At 41.8% G+C, this 21,116-nt stretch overlaps 1 protein-coding gene across 1 annotated transcript in view; it reads left to right on the top strand.

Annotated features, from left to right (window-relative positions):
- Positions 1 to 20,963, top strand: part of kcnk12 (potassium channel, subfamily K, member 12) — a 31,573-nt gene extending 10,610 nt beyond the window's left edge. Inside the window, exon 2 of the mRNA XM_085800380.1 lies at positions 17,674 to 20,963. Coding sequence (XP_085656506.1) covers positions 17,674 to 18,560 — 887 coding nt within the window. The 3' untranslated portion in view covers positions 18,561 to 20,963. The remainder of the gene's footprint in view (positions 1 to 17,673) is intronic.
- Positions 20,964 to 21,116: the final 153 nt, after the last annotated feature.

Here is a 21,116-nt window from a genome sequence, read left to right as displayed (position 1 = left end):
CATCTGGTACGTTGGAGTCCTCTTTCACGATTAGGCACTTAGACACTTGGTGAAGTTTGGGCTAGTTCTGGTGTCTCTCTGTATGAGAGTATGCCTTCAAACAGGTTTCCACCATGTATCTGAAGTGCCAGTGATGTAATCTGTGTCGCTGAGACAGTCACAGATTTCATATGGAAGGGAAAACTTTACAGAGAGCGCAGAGCTGGGATTGGGAAGCAATGGCAAAACCTTATCACCAACCTGGAGGTGACGGAGCGGTCGTAGTCATTCTTCATTTCTTCGCTGTTTGGGAAGAGGAAAGAGACTCTGTGATGAGAATTTTGGCATGGTGCAAGCACTCACAGACTTGGCAAACGTCGTCAAGCACATTTTTCTCAGCAGAGGACTCTTGACAGGAATTTGCAGGAATATATGCAGGGCTTTTATGGGACTGCGGGATGTGTGACCAAAGACAAACTGTGTCCTGGAGAATCTCAAAGATTCACAGCTTCACAGGCAGCAAACAACACAAATGGGATTCCTTCATCTCATGTTCCTGTTGCCTCCAGACAATGTCGACAGAGCGTAGACTTTAACATCTGTTGGCCACTGCGCTACTACGCCTTGCATTTTAGGATGATAAGTACTGGAGACTATGTGCTTAACATCTAATATCTTGAGGATCTATTTGAAGAGATTGCACTGGAAATCGGTTCTCACCAAGAGGTGGGTGGTGATTTTGTGCAGTGGAATCACTTCTGGAAATCAAGTGGCGGCTCAAGTGCTCATTTCCACTTTTTGTACAGGGCAGGAGATTAACACAGTTAACCATTACTGGCTCAAATGGCTCTGGCAGGGACAGGATGCAGAGGGACTGAATGGATGAAAACCGTATATTGGTCACATCTGTTTGAATTTTTAATTGTGAAGAAAATGTCTGAGGAAAAGCTCATACGTTCTTCTTAAGCCTGGATGTCCTGACCAATTCATGTGCTGTCAGTACACAGAAGGGACAACAACCTGACCAACTGAAACCACCACATCTGTAAAGCATTTACTCAACATCTAATCAGCCGTCCGAGCAGCAGACTGTTAGGAGAGGGTGGATCTGACATGGACCACATCAGATCAGCGGTACCTTCTTGAGGAGAAGCAGCAGCCACCTCCGCCTTTTTCTACACCTCATTTTCCACTGCAAGCATGGTATCAGCCAAAGAAGTGCACTCATCATCTTTATTTGCTTGCATCCCACAAAAGTAGAAAAGACTGTATGACTCTGGGCTTTTCTGAGATTTCAAATTTTTATGAAAAAAAAATGGTTCAAAATGCCTCAGGACCTAACTAGTATGCACACACGATCGGCGTGGGGGGAGTTCTCCTCTAATGGGGCTGCAGCAAGAGCACCTACAGTATGGGCTTTCCTGTGTATTTTACATTGCAACAGAGGGGACTATACCAAAATTGGCAGGTTAAAGGGATAGTTCAACATTTTGGCAAATTGGCCCATTGCCATAATCGCTATAGTCATAGCAGTAGGTTCATTACCTTTAATTGTAGGTGTAAGCTATTTTCAGTACGGCGGAGCGCAGCAGCTGGCTGCTCAGAGCTACGCTATGGAGGCTAAGGGAATTTCTTGGTTTCCCTCATTAAACTCATCAAATTCAACATCCCAAAACTCCACAGCGCTTTTGTAGACAAGTTGTGACCTGCACAACCACCACGCTATGAGATAATGACGGAACGATACGAAACGGAGCCGTTTTCAAGGTAAATACAGGGTAAATACGGAGACTGCTTGCTGAAAAACTGTCCCTGAACGCAACGCGCATCAGCGGTTTTGTATGAATTTACCTCGAAAACGGCTCCGTTTCGTATCGTTCCGTCATTATCTCATAGCGTGGTGGTTGTGCAGCTCACAACTTGTCTACAAAAGCGCTGTGGAGTTTTGGGATTTTGTATTTGATGAGTTTAATGAGGGAAACCAAGAAATTCCCTTAGCCTCCATAGCGTAGCTCTGAGCAGCCAGCTGCTGCGCTCCGCTGTACTAAAAATAGCTTACACCTACAATTAAAGGTAACGAACCTACTGTTATGACTATAGCAATTATGGCAATGGGCCAATTTGCCAAAATGTTGAACTATCCCTTTAAGCTCGGCCTGAACACAAAGACACGTCTATACAGATAATATTGCTTTAAATACAAAACATAAACACAGCTTGTGTCCTCAAATCCTCCTTTTTCTGGAACACCTCAGTAGAAACCATGGGCTGTATATAAATGGACGTTGACTCCAGGTATCAAAAATGAAGCCAATGCTTCGTAAGTGTCCATCTGTCCAAAAGGATCAAGTTTCCATTGGATCACCATCGGGACAGAACGGCTCCTCACATTAATTAGTTCAGAGAGATTTTAAGAATTTGGAGGCAGTGACATTTTTCAATCTGTTAACATCACATTTGTCATATGATAGAGGACATGGAAATCCATCCAGCTCCTTCAGCAGAACCCAGGATTGTGCCAATTACAACCAGGCCTGCACGCCCACCAAGCCACCATGGATACAAAACTACACCAAAAGGGTCAGATCAAGTTTTGAGAGGAAGATCAATGATGATGAAGACAGAGATTGACTCATAATCTAGGACTCACCATTATGACAGATCAGAAAATGACCGAAAGAGGTTAGGCTGTAGCAGCCATGTCTCACTGTGGATTTAAGAAGATAGCAGATGTTGAAGACTCATGAGAGGTCAGATCATGAAAATAAGGCCAGAAAATGTCATGATGGCAGATCCACCTACAGCAGCCACCATGATTTCACACAAACATGCCATATCCCATTTGATCTGAGGCTGAACACCACCACCACCACCAACACAGCGTGTGTTTGTCATCCAGCACATAGACAGAGAGTCAGGCTCAGTCAGGAGTGAAAGGAAAAACACCGGATGATGAAGATGTGCAGCCTAAAAGAGGAGCCGGTAATACTGTAGATTTAAGATCCCTGAAAACACAGAGGTTTGTGGTGGGTTTAAGGAATGCAGGGGAGAATGTGTAAGACAATGTACCAGTGTATCCACCTCTCTTTTCTCTTTCCTCTCCTCCTCTCTTTCCTCACTCCATCCTCACTCCATCCTGTAGCTATGAATGTATATTACAATTTAGCACTATACAAATACAATTAAAATGATTAATACATGCTTTTAGTCACTCTTCGAAGATAGAACATCTAAGAAATCCCACAGAAAGGAAAGAGAGAATTGCTCACAAGTAAATCACACTAGAGCAAGAGACACTGGTTGATTAATTGGTTGATCACTGTATCCAAAAACAATCAATAAATGATCACTTGATACTGGAGAAATCAAAAGTTACAAAAATGTGAGAATTTGCAGTTTTTCCTTGTCTTTATGTATTTTCAATATCTTGAATATTGATGGTGTCTTAGTGCTACCTGATCAGCACTTCACAGACCCACAAAAATATTATATAACATGGCTAAAGGAACATGCAACAGATCAGCTACTTGATTTAGTAGCTGATGATTTTATAATTACTTCGGCTCTTGGACACCATATTAGATATGTAATACAGTGAGCTGTGTTTTGTCATTACAGTGCTCTAATTCAACTTTCTACATAGACAAACCTGTATCTGTGTTTACTGTATTCAAGCCTTGACAAGCACACTTGCCTGTATCTAGTTGGAGCAACAGTCACTCGTCAAACATCCCAGGTCCTGTCCCCGTGGCACAGGTGGAACCATCAAAAAGATTCTCTGCTTTAGAAGCCACAGCCAATGACAGAAACAATAGGTGAAGTGCCTGGTAGACAACCTAACTTCCAGGAAAAAATACACCACTGTGGCCACAAGAAGGTAATAAATTCCAGGATTATTGCAAGTACACAATGTCATAGCCTTTTAACTGCAGTGCTTGATGCTCATATTTGGTTGTGTTGTGACCATAGGCAATGCATGTGTTGTCAAACAGATAATATCTGAATTTGTTAGTGTTTTGTCTGTTTGCATGTATTTTATTACATGGCAGTGCAATGAGCTCCCGGTGCCTCTGTTCAGTTTGAAATATTGAGTGTTTTAAAGCCATACTGTCTCTGTAAGGACAGTCAGCTACACCCAGCCAGAGTTGAAATACATTATTCATCCAACTTTCCAGACTTGGACTTTTTTTTTTTCTCCGTGTGTGTATGTGTGTTTTGGGTGTCAGGTTTATGTGCAAAGTTTGGTTTTTATCTTGGCTCTACATCAGGCAAATCGCTCTCTGGAATATTATGTGAAAATGCACCCTGTCGAATTTAGTGAGACTGAACAGTGTATAGCTACGGTCTAAGAAACAGATGTTAGACGTTCACCCGGGAGATCTCAGATTCCTGTTCAGGAGCGATGGCTCTGACATGCATGTAATTATCATCAGGTTGTGTATTCTAGCATTGATTTGCTTTGATGAAAAAGGTAATCACTGGACACAAACACATTCTGACATTATATCCAGTTTATAAAACAAGCATTTTGTGATAAAGACATTATAATTGGGTTGACTGAAGAGAACTACAAGCTTGTTATATCATGATGCAGAGATTTAGAGGAACTATTACCCATGTCCTGCCCAACAATTCATACTCAGCGGTGTGAGTAAACATTTAACCTAATGGGTTAGTGAGTTTTACCCTCCTTGTTTTCTTGCGTCAATTTAAAAAGTGATTATTTGGCTGCAGGGGTCTCATTGATGTCCACTTGCGAGGTTTGTACGACTATTACACGCCTGTCTGACCAAGGCCAGCGTGTCTGGAAACCAAATTTGTTCTTTGTACTGTACGGCACTGTGCCTCGTAATTTACGTGTCTCTCTGAGGTTACAAGACAATGTCACCTCAGGCTGGCGGAGCGTGCGTTTGGCATTTAAGCGTTGTGAAATGTCACATACAATACTATAGACTGAAGTGGCTTCCTGGAGGCGGTCTGTGTTTTTGTTTTGATGTTGCGTTCTTATTTAGATTAACTGCTCGCTGCTGCCTCGCTGGGACAAAACCATCTGTGTTGTTGCTACTGTGGATGTTATGAATGCGCTTTCAGGAGGTGGGTGGGAAAGTCTTGCAATCTGTGAGAGCAGATTCAATGGTGCACAGCGACGTTTCAGACTTGCTCTTGCCTTCTGTCTCTCACTTCAGCACTGTTGCTATTGACTGTCCCCCACGCTGTTGACTCCTGTCTCACATCAATCTCAGATCTAACTAGTTTGCTGCTTTGGTCATAACCACCACAGTAGACCTACTCTCAGTTATTTGGATTGACTCATTAATCATATTGGTTTGTTGTTGACCTTTGTGAATCTGAAAACTCACGTTAGATATTACAGTAAAAGCTGTTCATATTGCATAAGCAGTACATTTTAAAGTAAGGTGAAGATAACTTTAAAGAACCATCTGAAGCAGGTCAGTGGGACTCTCTGTTCTCTACCGAGTGTCTGTCGCAGTCTCCCCCCCCTCTCTTCTCTTTAGATCTCCTCGGCTGGTCTGTGAAATCCCAGACGCAGAGGAAATGTCACTGTTAAAAATAAAAAAACAAGGACCTCCAGTCACATGAAAGGCAGTGGGGTCTCTTCACAAGTTGACAAACAAATCGATCCCCAATTTCAGTAGCCTAAATTAATGGAGAGGAATTGCTCCACTGCTGCATAGGAGATTCACAAGACTGTGTTGGTAGCGTAATGTGATTTCTGCCTTAAAGCCGCACTGATCAATATTTTCATCATAATACTGGAGGAAAAAACTGGCCATGCATCAGGTGAAATGTGCAACTCACAAACAGCTTTAACTGTTGGAGCTTTACACAAACTGATATGCCAACGTAAATTAACCAATAACAACTTTAGCACACTTCTCTTTTCTCGACAGTCATCATGTCTACAGCTCTGTGAGGTTATAGGAACAGCTTGGGGCTAGCTGCTAACATCAACATGCTAACATGCTCCGGTAACAATAAGGGTCCCTTAATTAACGTTAGTTACATTATTAAGCATTAATATATAAACTAATGTGCTAATTATTGCTGAGTAATGCATACATAATGATAACTAATTACATTATTCAACAACTATTATTATTTAATCATTTATTAACTAACTTTGAGTAGTAAACATTACTTAACTGCTTACTAATAGGCTACATTAATTAATTTGTTTCTTAAAGCAGAAGTAAGTGGTCCGGTCGTTTTCGCTAATGCTTCGTTCCAGGCAGGCTTTTGAAATCGTAAATTACAGCTTCAAGTCACAACTTACGACTTTGTAGCGTTCCAGGCAACCCACTCGTGTTTTTCTGACCTGTTTTACCGGTGAAAGTCACTATAACGGCCACTCGTAACTTCCGACCGGTGAACTCGTACCAGATCGAACCGGTACGACTTCACGGTCGGAAAAATACGAGTTTCCTTGAACGCACCATAACAGTCCTCGTCCCTACGTCGCCACATTCACGGCGTTCCTTGGCTGCACACACAGCCCTGCATGCCGTTCTCTCTCCTCATTGGATAAAAACTGTAGGATACGATAAATGTTTTCTCCTCGACTCAGAGCAGAGCAGAGTGACTGACAGACCCGTGTTTCAGTCCAAACACTCTATGTAAGTGATTGCTGTCGGAAGATATAACTATTTAAGACTTATATTAACACAAATATATCACTTACTTCTGCTTTAATCCTAAGTAATACATAATCATGATTGTTAATATATCTGTAAACAGTTAATTAATGCTTAATAATGTACTAACTAACGTTAATTAAGAGACCCTTACTGTAAAGTGTTACCCATGCTCCCAGTGACAGTGCTAACAAGTTGATGTTGAACAGGTAACATCTGGTAAACATTATCCGTGTCAAACAGTGATAATATTTTCCATGTTCAGCATCTTGGTTCTTTATGTAGCATGCTGATATTTTCTAGTTGCTGATAAACACATTTGACGGGAATCTCGTTTTGCAGGTATTTGGTCGTGAACCACAGGATAAGTTGACAAATACAGATTCTGACCTGATGATATCACAAGATAAAACCTGAAGGGGCCATCAAAGTGGTCATAATTCATGCTGTGTGTGTAAGGGGAGCCTCGCCTCAGTTTACTGCTGCTCCACAGGAAGGCGACACACACATCTCTGCGTTCACAGTGTCACAGTGGGTCATAAATCTACCTCGACTTGCTAAGGCGTGCACTCGCCTATGTATAGTAACTCACAGACTCCAATGATCATGGCCAAGTGACTCCAAGATCATTTTAGAGGACACAGCAGATTTTCTGGGCTACCACCCCCTCACACTGATTAGCATTTCACTGATTCTGCTCTTTGCACCCACAAGGCAAAGACAGGATAAACCCTTTGTGCTCTTTGCACTGCACAGTCCTGTCCCGCTTCCCATCAGGGATGACTTTGGCAAACGTTTTAAATTTTGTCCCAGTGTTAATATTTTGACCATCATCAGTTTCACTGACAACCCAAATTGCACTGGCGCTGATGCCCATGCTGACTTGCAGCTGTGAGATTTTAAACTTTACCCATAAGCAGAAAAGTCCCTCCAGAAACTTTTGGACGATTGGCAACATTTCAGGCAGTTAAAGCAGACACACACTTCACTTTCCATGGCAAAATGTCGCCATGTTCCAGAGATTCTGCGTTGCAATCCACTTCTGCACCAGCAGAACATTTATCTGGATCTTGGGGTCATGTATATAAATAGTTATCAATGTTAATAAGATAACAGCAAGTTGGCAAACAGTGTGATTTGTCAGCCGTCCATCTGTCTCTTTGTGTGAGGGAGGGGCTGCTTGTGTGTGAGCAGAGAGAGGGAGACAGGAGGACATGCTGTAATAGTGCAGCTTTTATGGCTGAATGCAAACACACTGGAATAGTATGAAATGTAACATAGATGGAGTGAACGTCAGATTTGTGATTAATCAAAATTCCCTCAAACACAATAACAGTGAAAGTCAAGAGAGAAGAGCCATGAATTTTGAGTGTGACCTTGAATCAGTGAGATGGTCTGTCACGATAATTTGATTACTAAGATAAAAGAATCGACAGAACACAGTGTTTTATCCCTGCAGCTTCAGATCACGGACTGTATGCTATTGGGAGTCGTGGATATTGCATATTACAGTTACAGCACATCTCCTACTGAGAGAAATTGCATGCAGTACTAGAGCTGGTTAAAAATAGGTAACTGTATAGTGTGAGCCACTTGCGCAGTTTTCCATGTAATCTGTTTGAATTAGAGGAAAAAGCTTCTCCGGAGCCTCAGGGAATAATGTTCTTGTAGTAAAACCATGTGAGCTTTTCAGTCAATCCACTGGTATCTGTACAAAATACCAGGATCACACATAGCTGAGTACATGGCACATGTTTTACCCCAATGCCAGCATTCAGACATTATTTAGTTACCTCCAGGCCGACAGGCTTTGTCAGAGTCAGACAGTCTGAGACGCGTAGTGGGCCCTTTCTGTTAATAGAAAGTAAAACATCATTTAATTATGAGCAACAGAGCATTGCCTCATCATTTCTCTGAGGCACCTTGCTGTGGTTTCTCAGTCTATGATCCAAGATCATTACAGCAGTTGTCAGTAACTTAGCAGTCCCTGACAGGGATCACACGTTTGCCCTGCCTTAAATTTCAAGGACTTGTGCTTTCACATTAGTGGTAATGGAAACCATTGAATTGAAAATCTGCCAAAGCCCAAGCAGTTATTCCCGGTCGGCATCTGATCCGCCTGTTTTCATGCAAGACGGCACCAAAACTGAAGCCACTATAGACACAAGATACATTTAATGTTGCGTTACCATGATACTGTATGATCTGTTGTGGTGGACATGGAGGCTTATCTTACTGATCAGAGGCTGATAGGGTTTCAACAGCTCCACCTGAACAGGTGTGTTGACTTTAGGGAATAATACAAGAGGGCCTTATGTAGCTACGCTTTTATTCAAACATTGACTGTGCATACAGTACAAGATAATAGGAAACACAAGGACATGGCTCTTAGATCCATCAGGGAGAAGCTATTAATCTGTCGAGAGAATTGCTCCTCAGTCACATGAAAGGACAAAGTCTCTGTTCGTCTGACGCCTCATGATTTTTAATCTAAATTTTACTTATTTAAGCCCTGTCTTCCCTTCTATGTAAAACTACGGAATAACTCTCCTCAATATTTTTTTACCCTCTGTGAATATGTAAAATAGATCAAAAAAATGAAGAAAGGAAAGAGTAAATGTTTGGTGCGGATCCAAAGTCTTTGCAGCATATTTTTTTGACAATAAATCAATAGGTGCACTGGTGGACTCATCAATCCTCCTCCTCGCTCTCTTTGCCTGTGAGATACAATTTAAAACACGAATCACCCAATTCACTGTAGAAGGTGCAAAACGAATCACAGAATCATAAATTGTCTGATTGGCCAGGTCTGTGTTTTACCGTGTTACTTCCACCCGAGTGTATCCATCTCAGCTGTTGCCCTTGTAATTTATATTCCTATCGACCAGCATCAATGCCTCTTAGCGATATGCAATATTTCGTTACGATCGCTTCAGTCTGTTATTTCTAATTAATGCACAACCATGTAAAGCACTAAACACTCATTATCAATGCTTTGACATTCAGAACAGATATCATTAATGTGTTGCCTATACTGTGTGTGAGTGTGTGTGGGTGAGCAGGGTTTGAAATTCAAAGCCACATTGTTTTGCTTCAGGGCCCTTTAGAATATATTGTAGTATGTGTGGGCTTTGTGTGTTTTATCAGTGTTTTTATAGCCCTTGTTTAATTTGGGCAATGCAGCGCACAGATCTCAAACTAAACTTGGCGTGTACAGTACGTGATCTATTCTTTCATCTGCCTTGTGTAGACCTCGCAGCATTGTGTGAATGTTCCTATTATTACCCAGTCTGCCAGGAATGCTGGCAGCTCCTCAGCAGATGGTGTAGTGATGATGTCTCAGGTCTGGCCATGTTGCTGCTTCCTCAGCCCTCTGTCCCTCTCTGCAGACCCCCGCCGCGCCGCACCCGTGACTAATGATTTCCTGTTCGTCACTGAAATACAGTCATCAGAGAGACGGGCATGCGTGGCGTTTTCTGCTGCTGCTCTTATCAGGCCAATTTACGACTATTCCCAGTAGTGGGACTCAGTTGGGTTGACTGGGAGCTTGTTTTTTAAGCTCATTAATTGGGGACATGGGGGGGGGGTGAGTGGGGGAATAGTTAGAAGAGAGAGATTTGATTTTGGGGGTTTTCAAAACAGTCACATAATGAGACTTTGGTCCATTTTCAGGTCTGCAGGGAGCTGTGTGGGGGGATGTTGTCCTCAAGGACACACAGTGACCTTCAGACTACTTAGAGAGACGAGTGAACACGGTACAGTACATGTCCTTGGTTCAACCATATAAACATGCCTGTCAGTGCTTTCAGTTAGTCTTTATCCTTGAGTCCATTAGGAGCGTTTGCCCATTTCATCTGGCTCTATTGTATGTTTCCACTGCACTTCTTTCGCTTTTGCTGATTATTTCTGACTGTCCTTGTATTCTCCCAATTATCATCTCACACTAAACGCAGACTCCTCTCACATGAAACTGAAATGTTCTCGGCTTTCTGACGGTTGGCCTTGTGAGGCTATTTTCCAGTAAACTCAATCAATATGCCTTTTTCAGGATACTTTGGTTTGTAAAACATGTCAAGTGGGCTCTGAGCAAATAAGCTGAAACTCCAGGGTGAGCTTTTTGAAAACTAGAACCACACATAAGTATTTAAAAAAAGACTAAGTAACTATTTCCTTTTAAACTGACAATTAAAAAGGTATCCTATCTGTCATGTGATCCATCATAAATATTTCCTCTGGTGACACATTGCCTGGTTTTATCTATTTCAACCACTCCAGACAAATTGTTGCAAGTCAAGCATCAGACTTAGACATTAGACAGCTATCTTTACAATAGCTGTTAGTGCTAACACTGGTCATGTAGCAATTACAAAACTCATAAATAGTTCATAAAGTGCAGTTATTCCAGTTGAGCAAACACTGCCTAAACACTTTCTGCCGTCCTCTGGGTCTGAATGCAAATGTCCTGTTTCCACAGTCAAAGTTCAAAATGTCAGATCTTAACAGAGCACAAATACACTCTAAGTCAACTTTAAAGGTGCCATAAGAGTTATTTCTTCTTCTTTAATTCAGCAAAATAAAAAGCACAACAAGATTCAATGCAAGGCATGTTAATTAATCAGCACATATGGACAGCTTCAGCATCATGTTATGCTATAACCTCAAAAGGCAACACACACCTCTTCATTGAACTTCATGTTTGTCTACAACACCAGGTCCCTGCAGTGCAATCCAGTCTTGGACAAGCACAGGATTAATGTACATGCTGGATTGTAACCAAGATGTGTGTGTGTGTTTTTTTAGTTGTTTTTTTTTACAAGGCTTAATATAATTTATAAAGTTCCCCAGAGTCCCATACCAGCAGTGTCTGACATTCATTTTCACAAGAAGGACGATCATCATGTGAAACTATGAAAACAATATATGGCAAGACAATGGAATCAATAAGAAATATTGTAGCTAACCTTATAATACATGACCGAAGTTTAATCTACTGTATATTTCTTTTTTTGTTTTACACTATTAATTCTGACAATCATGTTCAGTCTTTGATAGAAGAACTACATCATCTGCATTAAAGAAAATATCTACCTTTTCCTAACTCCAACACCTGACACTAAATTTCAGCCAACCTGTTTCAGTCATTAATTTGCACTGATTTGCACAATGATACTTGAACAGCTTCACTGCATTCCCCACCAAAGCCAGATGTCAGAAGCGATGGAGATCATACTTTACATCAAAAGCCTTGTGGAGATTGAAAAAGCAACAAAAATGATCTCACCAATGGCTGCACACATGAGTGCACTCTGAGAAATGGCTCAAATTAAAATATTTTCCCCTGAATCTAAAAAATAGTCCCTCAGTCTCAAACGCTTCATATGCATCATTTTGAACAGTCGCTGTACAACATATTTTGTAGTTGAATGGTTACAAACATTATGACTACAAATGTTATTATGAAAATCAACTTGCTTGAACATCTACTGAATTACATTAAACACTGACTCAACCTTATGTACAGTCACGTACCTGGAAATAAATAATTTAAAGAATTTGATTCATGATTGATATATGTATTCGTTTTTTAAACACACCTATCTAACATAAGCCAACATTTTATTGTAGGCTACAATGGATATGATTCATAAAGAATTATGACCACCACAGGTATTGAGAGGGTCACTTTATAGTTACAGTGATTTTCAAGACAGTATTTCTAAATGACCTCTGACTGTTATTCCTTCATTTCCCAGGGGTCAGTTTTCCGTTGAAACATCGGCCAATTTTTATAGCATTGTTCAGTGGAGGAGATCAGGGGCCCCTTGGTAGTCTGAGACCACACATCTTATGGAGTTTTTGTGTAGAGTCATTGGTAAATGTCTTTGACAGTGTGGGCTGAGGATGTGTGGGTAGGAATAGAGGACACTGACTGTGGGTGTTTAGACCAGGACAGACTGAACTGTCATCTGTTGTACAAACCACAAACCACAAACTAGTCTATCTATATCTACGACCATAGTCTGACCTTCAGGAACTTCATCAACAACTGCACCAGAAAGTTCTACAACACTAAAAGTTTACAGTGGAGTTTCAGCTGCACAGTACAAGTATATTTATGAGGAAGTACATGTGCAGTACAGCAGCAGAACAACAGGTCCACTGTCCAGGGCCCCAGAGATGGCCCCTACTCTGCAGTCACAGTGATAAAGTCTCTCAAAGAAGAAAATAAAGCTCTGAAGGAGCAAGTTCACCTGGTGGAAATTGGACGGCGACAGATGGAAAGCCAGATCCAAGAGGAGCTCAGACAAAATGATCCTCAGAAGGATCACTAGGGAAGAGGCAGGGTCGCATCAAAGCCTACATAGATTGTCTGGCCCCGCTCGCTCAGAAAGACACGGAGATAAAGAGCAGTGAAGAGCGGTGGAAGAACAGATGTGACACACTGGAGGCAACAGGAGCTGAGTCTGAGACAGGAAAGCTGGAGGAGGAAAGTGCAGGAGGAGGAGCTGGAGGAGAACAAGATAAAAAAAAAAAACACCAGAAAATAAAGAGAATTCAAATGAAGCAAGATTCAAAAGGAAGAAAAAGATGGGGAACAAAGATAATGAGGAAGTTCAGAGGGATAGAAAAAAGGAACTAAAGAAGAAGATCAGGAGAAAAAGAAGAAAATGGACTAATTACTGTAGAGTATAGGTACCTTACTCACTGCCCATTCCCCTCATCCCAATTCCAATTTATCCACCCTTCCCCCCTTTCTTCCACCCTTTAAGTGAATTACACCTGCCTGTCTGAATACAGATACAGGATCCATGGCTGTGACTATGTCCTGCAGTGTTACAGTGTTATGTTGACCATTTGTTTTGGAGGAACCAGATCAGATATGACAATGTTCTCCTTCTATCTTTGACTTCTCACTTTCAGTCTATGAGGGGGATATGGAGAGAAAGTTTCCCATTAAACTGGTTGTGACTCATTTTGGTGATTAAATTTGTCTCAATGTCCTAAATGAACACTCACAGAGAGGGTCAGGAATAAAATACCATATGGATGATTAAAACTGTCCTTTTTATAGTTTTATGGCTAAACTATGATTCCAACTTTGTGTACCCATGTAAACAGTATTCCCTCATTCTAACACCGATCCATGCACAAGAAGCTGTATTTCCTAGTTTCACGTGGAAGAACGGGACAAGACTGGGGGAAAAATACGGCATCATAACTTCATGTAATGATCTGCACCTGCAAAATTCATTGCACCTGTACTCCAAAACCACTCCAGAACCAGATCATTAAATCAGGACACAAAATAGCCTGAGATAGAGACAGGATCATCATATCATCTGCTGAGCAAAATCGTGCTGCCTGGAAACCTATCATTGTAATTGAGTTGACAACTTGTCCTTGCACGGCACTCAGGCTGACAATCTGTGTTAGATAGCTCAAAATATAATGAGCGGGTAGCTGTGATTACTTGTTTACTGGAGGGAGGACTTCATACATTGTCACACACTATCATAACTTTTCAAAGTAAAGACATGAAGACAGCTGTCCTGCATCTGAACTTGTCAACTTTAATGGCTGCAATGAAAAAACTGACTATGAGCAGGATCACTTGAAAATTGATTGCATCCTGAAATTGTATGTGACCCATGCTGGAAACTCCATACATGCAGTGTTTATACATTCAGTTCACACAGTTCACATTTAGCTCTTGCAATCCAATTACTTAGAGACATGTGTAGTTGTTGAGGAAGAGTCCTTTTCATGGCTTTCAACAGTAAGCCCTGCTGTGGAATAACACAACTCAACATCTTAACAAGGTAAATTCAACTCCCTGAACTGAGAAGTATTTGAACAGTGATCTTTAAGCTCCTTTGTGCTGTAGGCTGTCCAGATAATGAAATATTTGTTGAGATTATAGATTTTATACAGTTCTCCTTCAGTCTGATAGGCTCTTTGCAGCAAAACTGTAGTGATTGATTATTGTTTGGAGGCGAGAGGGCCCTGCTAAGTGTAACAACTGAAATACAGAGCATTCATGAAGTCCATCAATAATTCTATTAGTAACACTCTCGGTAATTTGGGCTATTTAGGTCCAGGCTTTAATGAGCCATTGTAACTTACTATAGGTCGTAATGGGAGCTGTTCTGTCTAAACTGTGTCAGATCTCCAATTTCTCTTGAGCACATGTGATTTAGACTCGACCAGCGGTGATAAAAACTGACCCAAACATTGAAATCGCCGCAGTCCACTAACAGTCTATGTAGATCTTCCCCACATTGTATTTCCCCAAAGTCTGATAACCATTAGAGCCTCTTCCTCTTCCATTTAAAACTGTCAAATGGTAATTAATGGATTTTAATGGCACTATTTCCATCATTCTCCTTCTGGTTGGATCTCTTGTGTGTAATTACCTGTGTAGGCATCATTAGCCATTACAGAAAAATATCATTCTCCATTTTGAGCTGAGCATACTTTATTTAATGTAAATGGATAAATACTCTCCCAGGGCTCTGATTGAATTGGATTAGTGCACATATGATTTCCTGCTTTATCAAGTTCTGCTGAATTAAATGAGTCGTCCTGGCTTGGACAGAGAGTGGAAAGATTGAAGTGTTCACTGAGGTCAGCAGCTGGAGCACCGGTCTGGAGACGTAACCTTCAATTAAGAGTTTTCATGTCTAAATAAAGGAGCCTTTGTGAATAATGTCACACAGTGTTTACATCTTTGGTTTCAGCTTGCCTGTCCTTTCTATTATTGTTCTGTTTCCCCTAATGCGTCTTGACACAGTAGTCTGGAGTAATGGCTCTGAAATGCTACACTGAATCGATGCCTGGTGTCTTTTCCTCTCTTAGGTAATTTACTTGGTAATGAGAGACGGTGCAGAAGACTGTCTCTGCACAAGCTGAGAAGATGTAATCTGTTTTCCCTATGATTCAGTTGGGTTACACAGACTTGCCCTGCTAATTAATTAACTATGAAACGGGGGAAAATAGGATTTCACTGAAGGGCTTAATTTGGGTGATCGCGGCCCCTCACCTTCCTGTTCGTCTGCAGTGCCTCACTGTCACTGAACTACTGTGTTTAACCACTGTATCTTTGACTAAACTAGATAATTCACTGTCTGATGTAATGTATGAAACCTAGGCGACTCCATCTGTGTGTGTGTGAGGCCATAAGGTGCGCGTGTGTGAGTTATATTTCCTCTTGTCTCTAAAAAACAATCTGTTTCAATCAAAGTTGATCTAAATGACCCGGCGTGTCAACAGCAAACCGTCATGAGAGTGGTTTTCAGTGCCAGAGATAAGGTCAAAAAAGCCATTTTGGGTATCATAAAGGACGTATTGGCTAGATATTGATGTCATTTATTACCTGACAAGGATGGTTACAGTCGGGCTGGTGGAAAAGGGGGGAAAAGGCTGCCCTAATGCTCCAAGCAGATTGAAATAGAGGATAGCCATGATGGAAGAATCAATTAACCTTGGCCTGGAAGTGAACTGGTTGATCTTTCAGCACGATTTTATTTGTTGACAAATATACCATCTGCTGTTCTGTGGATAAGGGGCACGACACCGCATGTGTGTTTAAGTGTGTGTGCTCACATTGGCTCCGGGTTACAAGTATGAGTGCTGCTGAGTGCGTGCTTATACAAATAAGAGCAGAGGATTTGCACATGAAAAATCAAACATCAGTAGACGTAGGTGTGTGTCTCGTGCTGGCAGATGCTTAGTCGTGCCACAGACATGAAATATTCTCCACGTGTGACAGGTTTTACATTAAACATCGACGTTTTGTGCTGATACACGCAATTATTCAGTCCAAGGTTTCCTAAAGCGGAGGTGGGCTCATGAAATCGGAGAAATGGGAGTGAATTGTCACACGGTTATCCAAGGCACAACAATGAACAACAAAATCTGTACAACACAAAATAATATTTTTGAGACCTGACTGCAATTTGTGCTTTTTATCTATGACCACCACTTATACTGTATCTTGAACCTTACAATCGACGGGTGGATTGCTGTGGCATTTGTTTCGTCATTTATGTCTCACCTCGTCTTTGATGGTAGTGATAGGTAGGCCTCTTGCAGTTGAAGTGCCGAAAGAATTTATGTTACTACTTGACCTCCCAAGAAAGAATAATAATAGCACTCAGACACTCAACAGCCGATCCCTACGTTATGGGCTTCAGCTGTAAAGCCAGAGCTGCAGCTGTGAACCTCCTCAAGACTCAAGAAGAGCTACTTCAACGTGTAGCTCAGCAAAATCCATAAACATTTCCTCTCCTCTCCTCTCCCTCAGCTTGAACACTCAGTGTAATTGACTAAGGAATCAGAAGAAAGCAGGAGGCCAAATCACACAGTACTGAGAAAAAATATTCCGAGGGCCTTACCTCAGCTTATTCCCAGCATCCTCCTCCCTCCAATATAACCCCTGTGTCCTTGACTTTTCAGGCCCAACAACAGTAATAACAGTAAATGCGGCATAAACAAATCCTGCATATAAAGAATCCACAATGCACCACGTAACTATGTCAGTGTGGTATTAGATCCTCACAATAATTTGTAAAATAAAGTTACGTTGGATACTGGCTTCCCATTTTGCTATATGAACTCATACTCTCTCACTTTGCAACTTGCATCCTCATTTGCAAGGCACAACATTTTTCTTTAACGATCCCTTAGTCACTTTTTATCATCCTCTCATTACTAAGACTTTGCATTAACTCATATTCCAGAGGGAGCCTCCTGTCTAAGTATCAGCATCAGCACACATTATTATCCAGTATTTCTTGCATAGTACTTGTGTGCACTCCAGTCAATCCCTGCGTTTACATATTTTTTCATTACTGGCACAAATGTTTACAAATAAGCCTAATTTAAAGCCTTCGTTCGGATTTAAGGTTGTTTTTCTTTCATGCACCACTTGCCTCAACTCAAACCAGAAATAATTCCTTGTACGGAAACTGAAGACATCCTGTAGCTGCTTGTGGCCTCACTCAGGGATTAACTGTCTGATGTCCCTCCTCTGTCTCTGCAGGGTTCGGGATGACAACACCTGTGACTGTCGCGGGCAAGGTGTTCCTGATCTTCTACGGGCTCCTGGGCTGCGCCGCCACCATCCTCTTCTTTAACCTTTTCCTGGAACGTATCATCACACTGCTGGCCGTGGTGATGAAGGCTGTGAGGGAGCGGCGAATAAGGAATAGTGGTATCCTTCCACCGGGCATCCGCCATGATTTCTCAGCCTACTCCCTCCCAGGCTGGAAGCCCTCTGTGTACCACGTGATGCTGATTCTGGGCCTGTCAGCCATCACTATCTCCTGCTGTGCATCAGCCATGTACACCCCCGTGGAGGGCTGGGCGTACTTGGACTCGCTCTATTTCTGCTTTGTCACCTTCAGCACCATTGGATTTGGGGACTTCGTCAGCAGCCAGAACGCGGCTTACGAATACCAAAGCCTCTACAGGGTGGCCAACTTCCTCTTCATGCTAATGGGCGTGTGCTGCATCTACTCGCTCTTTAACGTCATCTCCATCGTCATCAAGCAGGTGCTCAACTGGATGCTGGAGAAAATGACCTGCTTGTTTTGCCAACGCTGCAGTAAGGCCAACGCCTTCCTGGGCCGACGCAACGCCATCCGCCCGGGCTCCAAGAAACGCAAGGGTCGGCAGCCGCCCGCCTCAGATGGACCATGCGATAGTGACACTGAGGGACGCAGGCTATCAGGGGAGATGATCTCAATGAAAGACCTGGCAGCCTCGAACAAGGTGTCGCTGGCCTTAATGCAGAAGCAGCTTTCTGAGTCGGCCAACGGATATCCCAGGACAGTCTGTGGCAGCTCACGCCATAATGGTTTCTCCGGGGGTGTTGGTGCCCTCGGCATCATGAACAACAGGCTGGCAGAGACAAGTAACTCCAGGTAGAAGGTAGAGGACAGAATGAGATAGGAAACAAAATGATGGGGAACTCTTTATTCTCATACTGTATAACAAACCTTGAGGTTTATCGCCATAGAAAAAAAAAAATACAAGGCTTTTAAAATGGATTGCCAGTGTACCTTGTTATGCATGATTTTTCTTGGATACTAGCCTGTGGTGGTAATACAGGAAAACAAAAATGATGATGGTTTTGGTGATGATGATGGCATGATGAGAGAACCTCAGAGACAAAAAAAAACAAAAAACAAAACATTAGTTAATGTGGAAGCGTGGGGACCACCCATTGCCCATTTCATTAACCTCAACCCAGAACAAACCACTGAATATCTCTTAAATATCAGTGTTAGTCCGCAGAGGAAACACGCTGTTATGTATGTATATGCTCAATATATCTTACTGAAATGTTGTGTTGCAAAGGAGCCAAGGGAGGCATACAGTGCAACCTTTACTGTTTGGTGGTTTTTGCCAGTTTATCTGAATGTAGGCCTAATTATTGAATGCTGATACAAACACAACAAGCGGAATCACTGAAATGATATAGCACATACTGATCTATGCATTATACTTTTCATGCATTTTTTTGCACCATGTATAGACTTTCTATTGATCGCAAACCCCATTCCGTCTTGACATGGGTCAAGTATTACCCTCAGGTGATTAATGTCATTTCTGGGGGCAAGTGTAGAAAGACGCGCTTCTAAGCGTGGCTGTGATGTAGCTGATTTCGACAGGGCTGAAGCGAGGGAGGGCTTGTGCCACAATAAGGGGCTGCACAGGGTAGTTCCCCATTCCTCAAGATAGAGATAGAGTCATGAGAGAGGAACTGGTCGTCTTAATCAGCCGAGAACATGCTCTGCTAGTCCAATACATTGACTTGAAAGCACCTTGCAACTGTTTTTCAAGCTTACGACCGACTGCAAGGAAAACAAATGATAAAGGCTTGCATTAGTTTGTATTACTTTTTCAATGCAGAATAGACATATGTGAAAAGTAGCCTAAGTTTATGCCTGTTTGAAATACAATATAACGGAGGGAGGAAAAATATGGATGGTTTCACCCCACAGGTGCATAATGTTAAATGATGCAGATTGAAAGTAGCTGGGTCAATCTCACATGCTGCAGAAGGAAACAAAACCTTAGAGGCATTCTTTCACTTAGATTGATTTATGTTTTGTGGCAATTTTTTCTTGTTTTTCCCTCAAGGGAGAGCACTTCTCTGCAGACGCATGGCTCTCACTGTAAAACAAAGCTTGATACAAAATTCTGCAGAGGCTGGTTTCAGCAAATGTGTAGCCAAGGCTTAACGGATGGAGGGTGTTTGCGGAGGATACGGTGCTACCCTGTCAGGCTGCACGATCAATGTCCGTGTTGCCAGTAACTATCTCTTCCAAGGCATCGGTGATTTAAAGCCGTGCGATGGTGTTTGATGTTCGTAAACAAGCGAGACGGAGGAGAGGGCGCTGGTAGTTAAACCATCCGAGAGACAGTGATGAAAGAAGAGAACTAGAGAGAGGGGCTGGTGACAGCGGCAGAGGTAGAAGAGGAGGTGTGTTAATCGACTCCCTTCAGATCCAAATTCATACCCATTATAAATCAACAGCCTCTCTCAGCCAAGGGCTCAACTTTTTCCTGGCGTCTATCTTCAGTATCTAATATCCTCCCAGGTCGCTGACTTCTTCTTTTTTTTCTGTCATCTCTGCATTCATTTCACATTCACTGCACCAAAACCCTCCTGCTTCCTTTTTCTTGCAGATCTTGGCTCTCTCCTCACGCTCATCACCCTTACACTGTGAATACGAGACATGTCATAAACCTGTAAATATATATATATATATATAAATATAGCGCTGGAACGTCTTAAAAAGCGCTATTACAATAAGGCGTGACTTGGATTTGGGTCTATACTTTGTTGATTTTCATCATTTCAGAGCATAGAGGTAAATAATTTCCTTTACTCCCCAGTCTCACCAAGAGGAATAGAGAAAATGACTCAGGTAGTTAAATCTTCAGGCTTGTCTTAGTTTTTCCTGCATGCCATTATGGTAAAGCCATACAAGATAGATGTATATAAAACAGAGGACTCTTTAAAGTCTATTTTTCTACATATAGCTTTCAAATACCTACACGTGGATGACTGACAAAGTCTCACTGTCGTGTCTCGTACACAATCAGTCAACAGATTGATGAGATGCAGCACTCAGAACTTGACTACACTTTACATTATCAGAGTCACAAAGTGAACACAAGGTTCTCCAGGTGTGAAAGAATATCTTGAAAGTTTTGGAAATACCCATATTCGCTTTGTTGCATACAGTTAGCTGAGAAGATCGATAGCACTCTGATGCAGAGGGACTAGCTTAGCATAAAGACAGAAGAGATATTTAGTCATAAAACCACAGTGAGTGATATTTACTTTTTTTTTTCTTTTTCTTTTTTTACACTGTTTCAATATAGATATATTAAAGATGTATTATGTTAACTTCTTAGCTTTAGATTAGATGGTTAGCAGATTATCTCTGGACAGAGCCAGGTTTGCCAAAG

Source organism: Trachurus japonicus, chromosome 15, assembly GCF_045865225.1.
Source record: "Trachurus japonicus isolate A0001 chromosome 15, Traja_1.0".
Lineage (NCBI taxonomy): Eukaryota > Metazoa > Chordata > Actinopteri > Carangiformes > Carangidae > Trachurus > Trachurus japonicus.
This window is presented reverse-complemented; position numbering and strand designations above follow the sequence as displayed.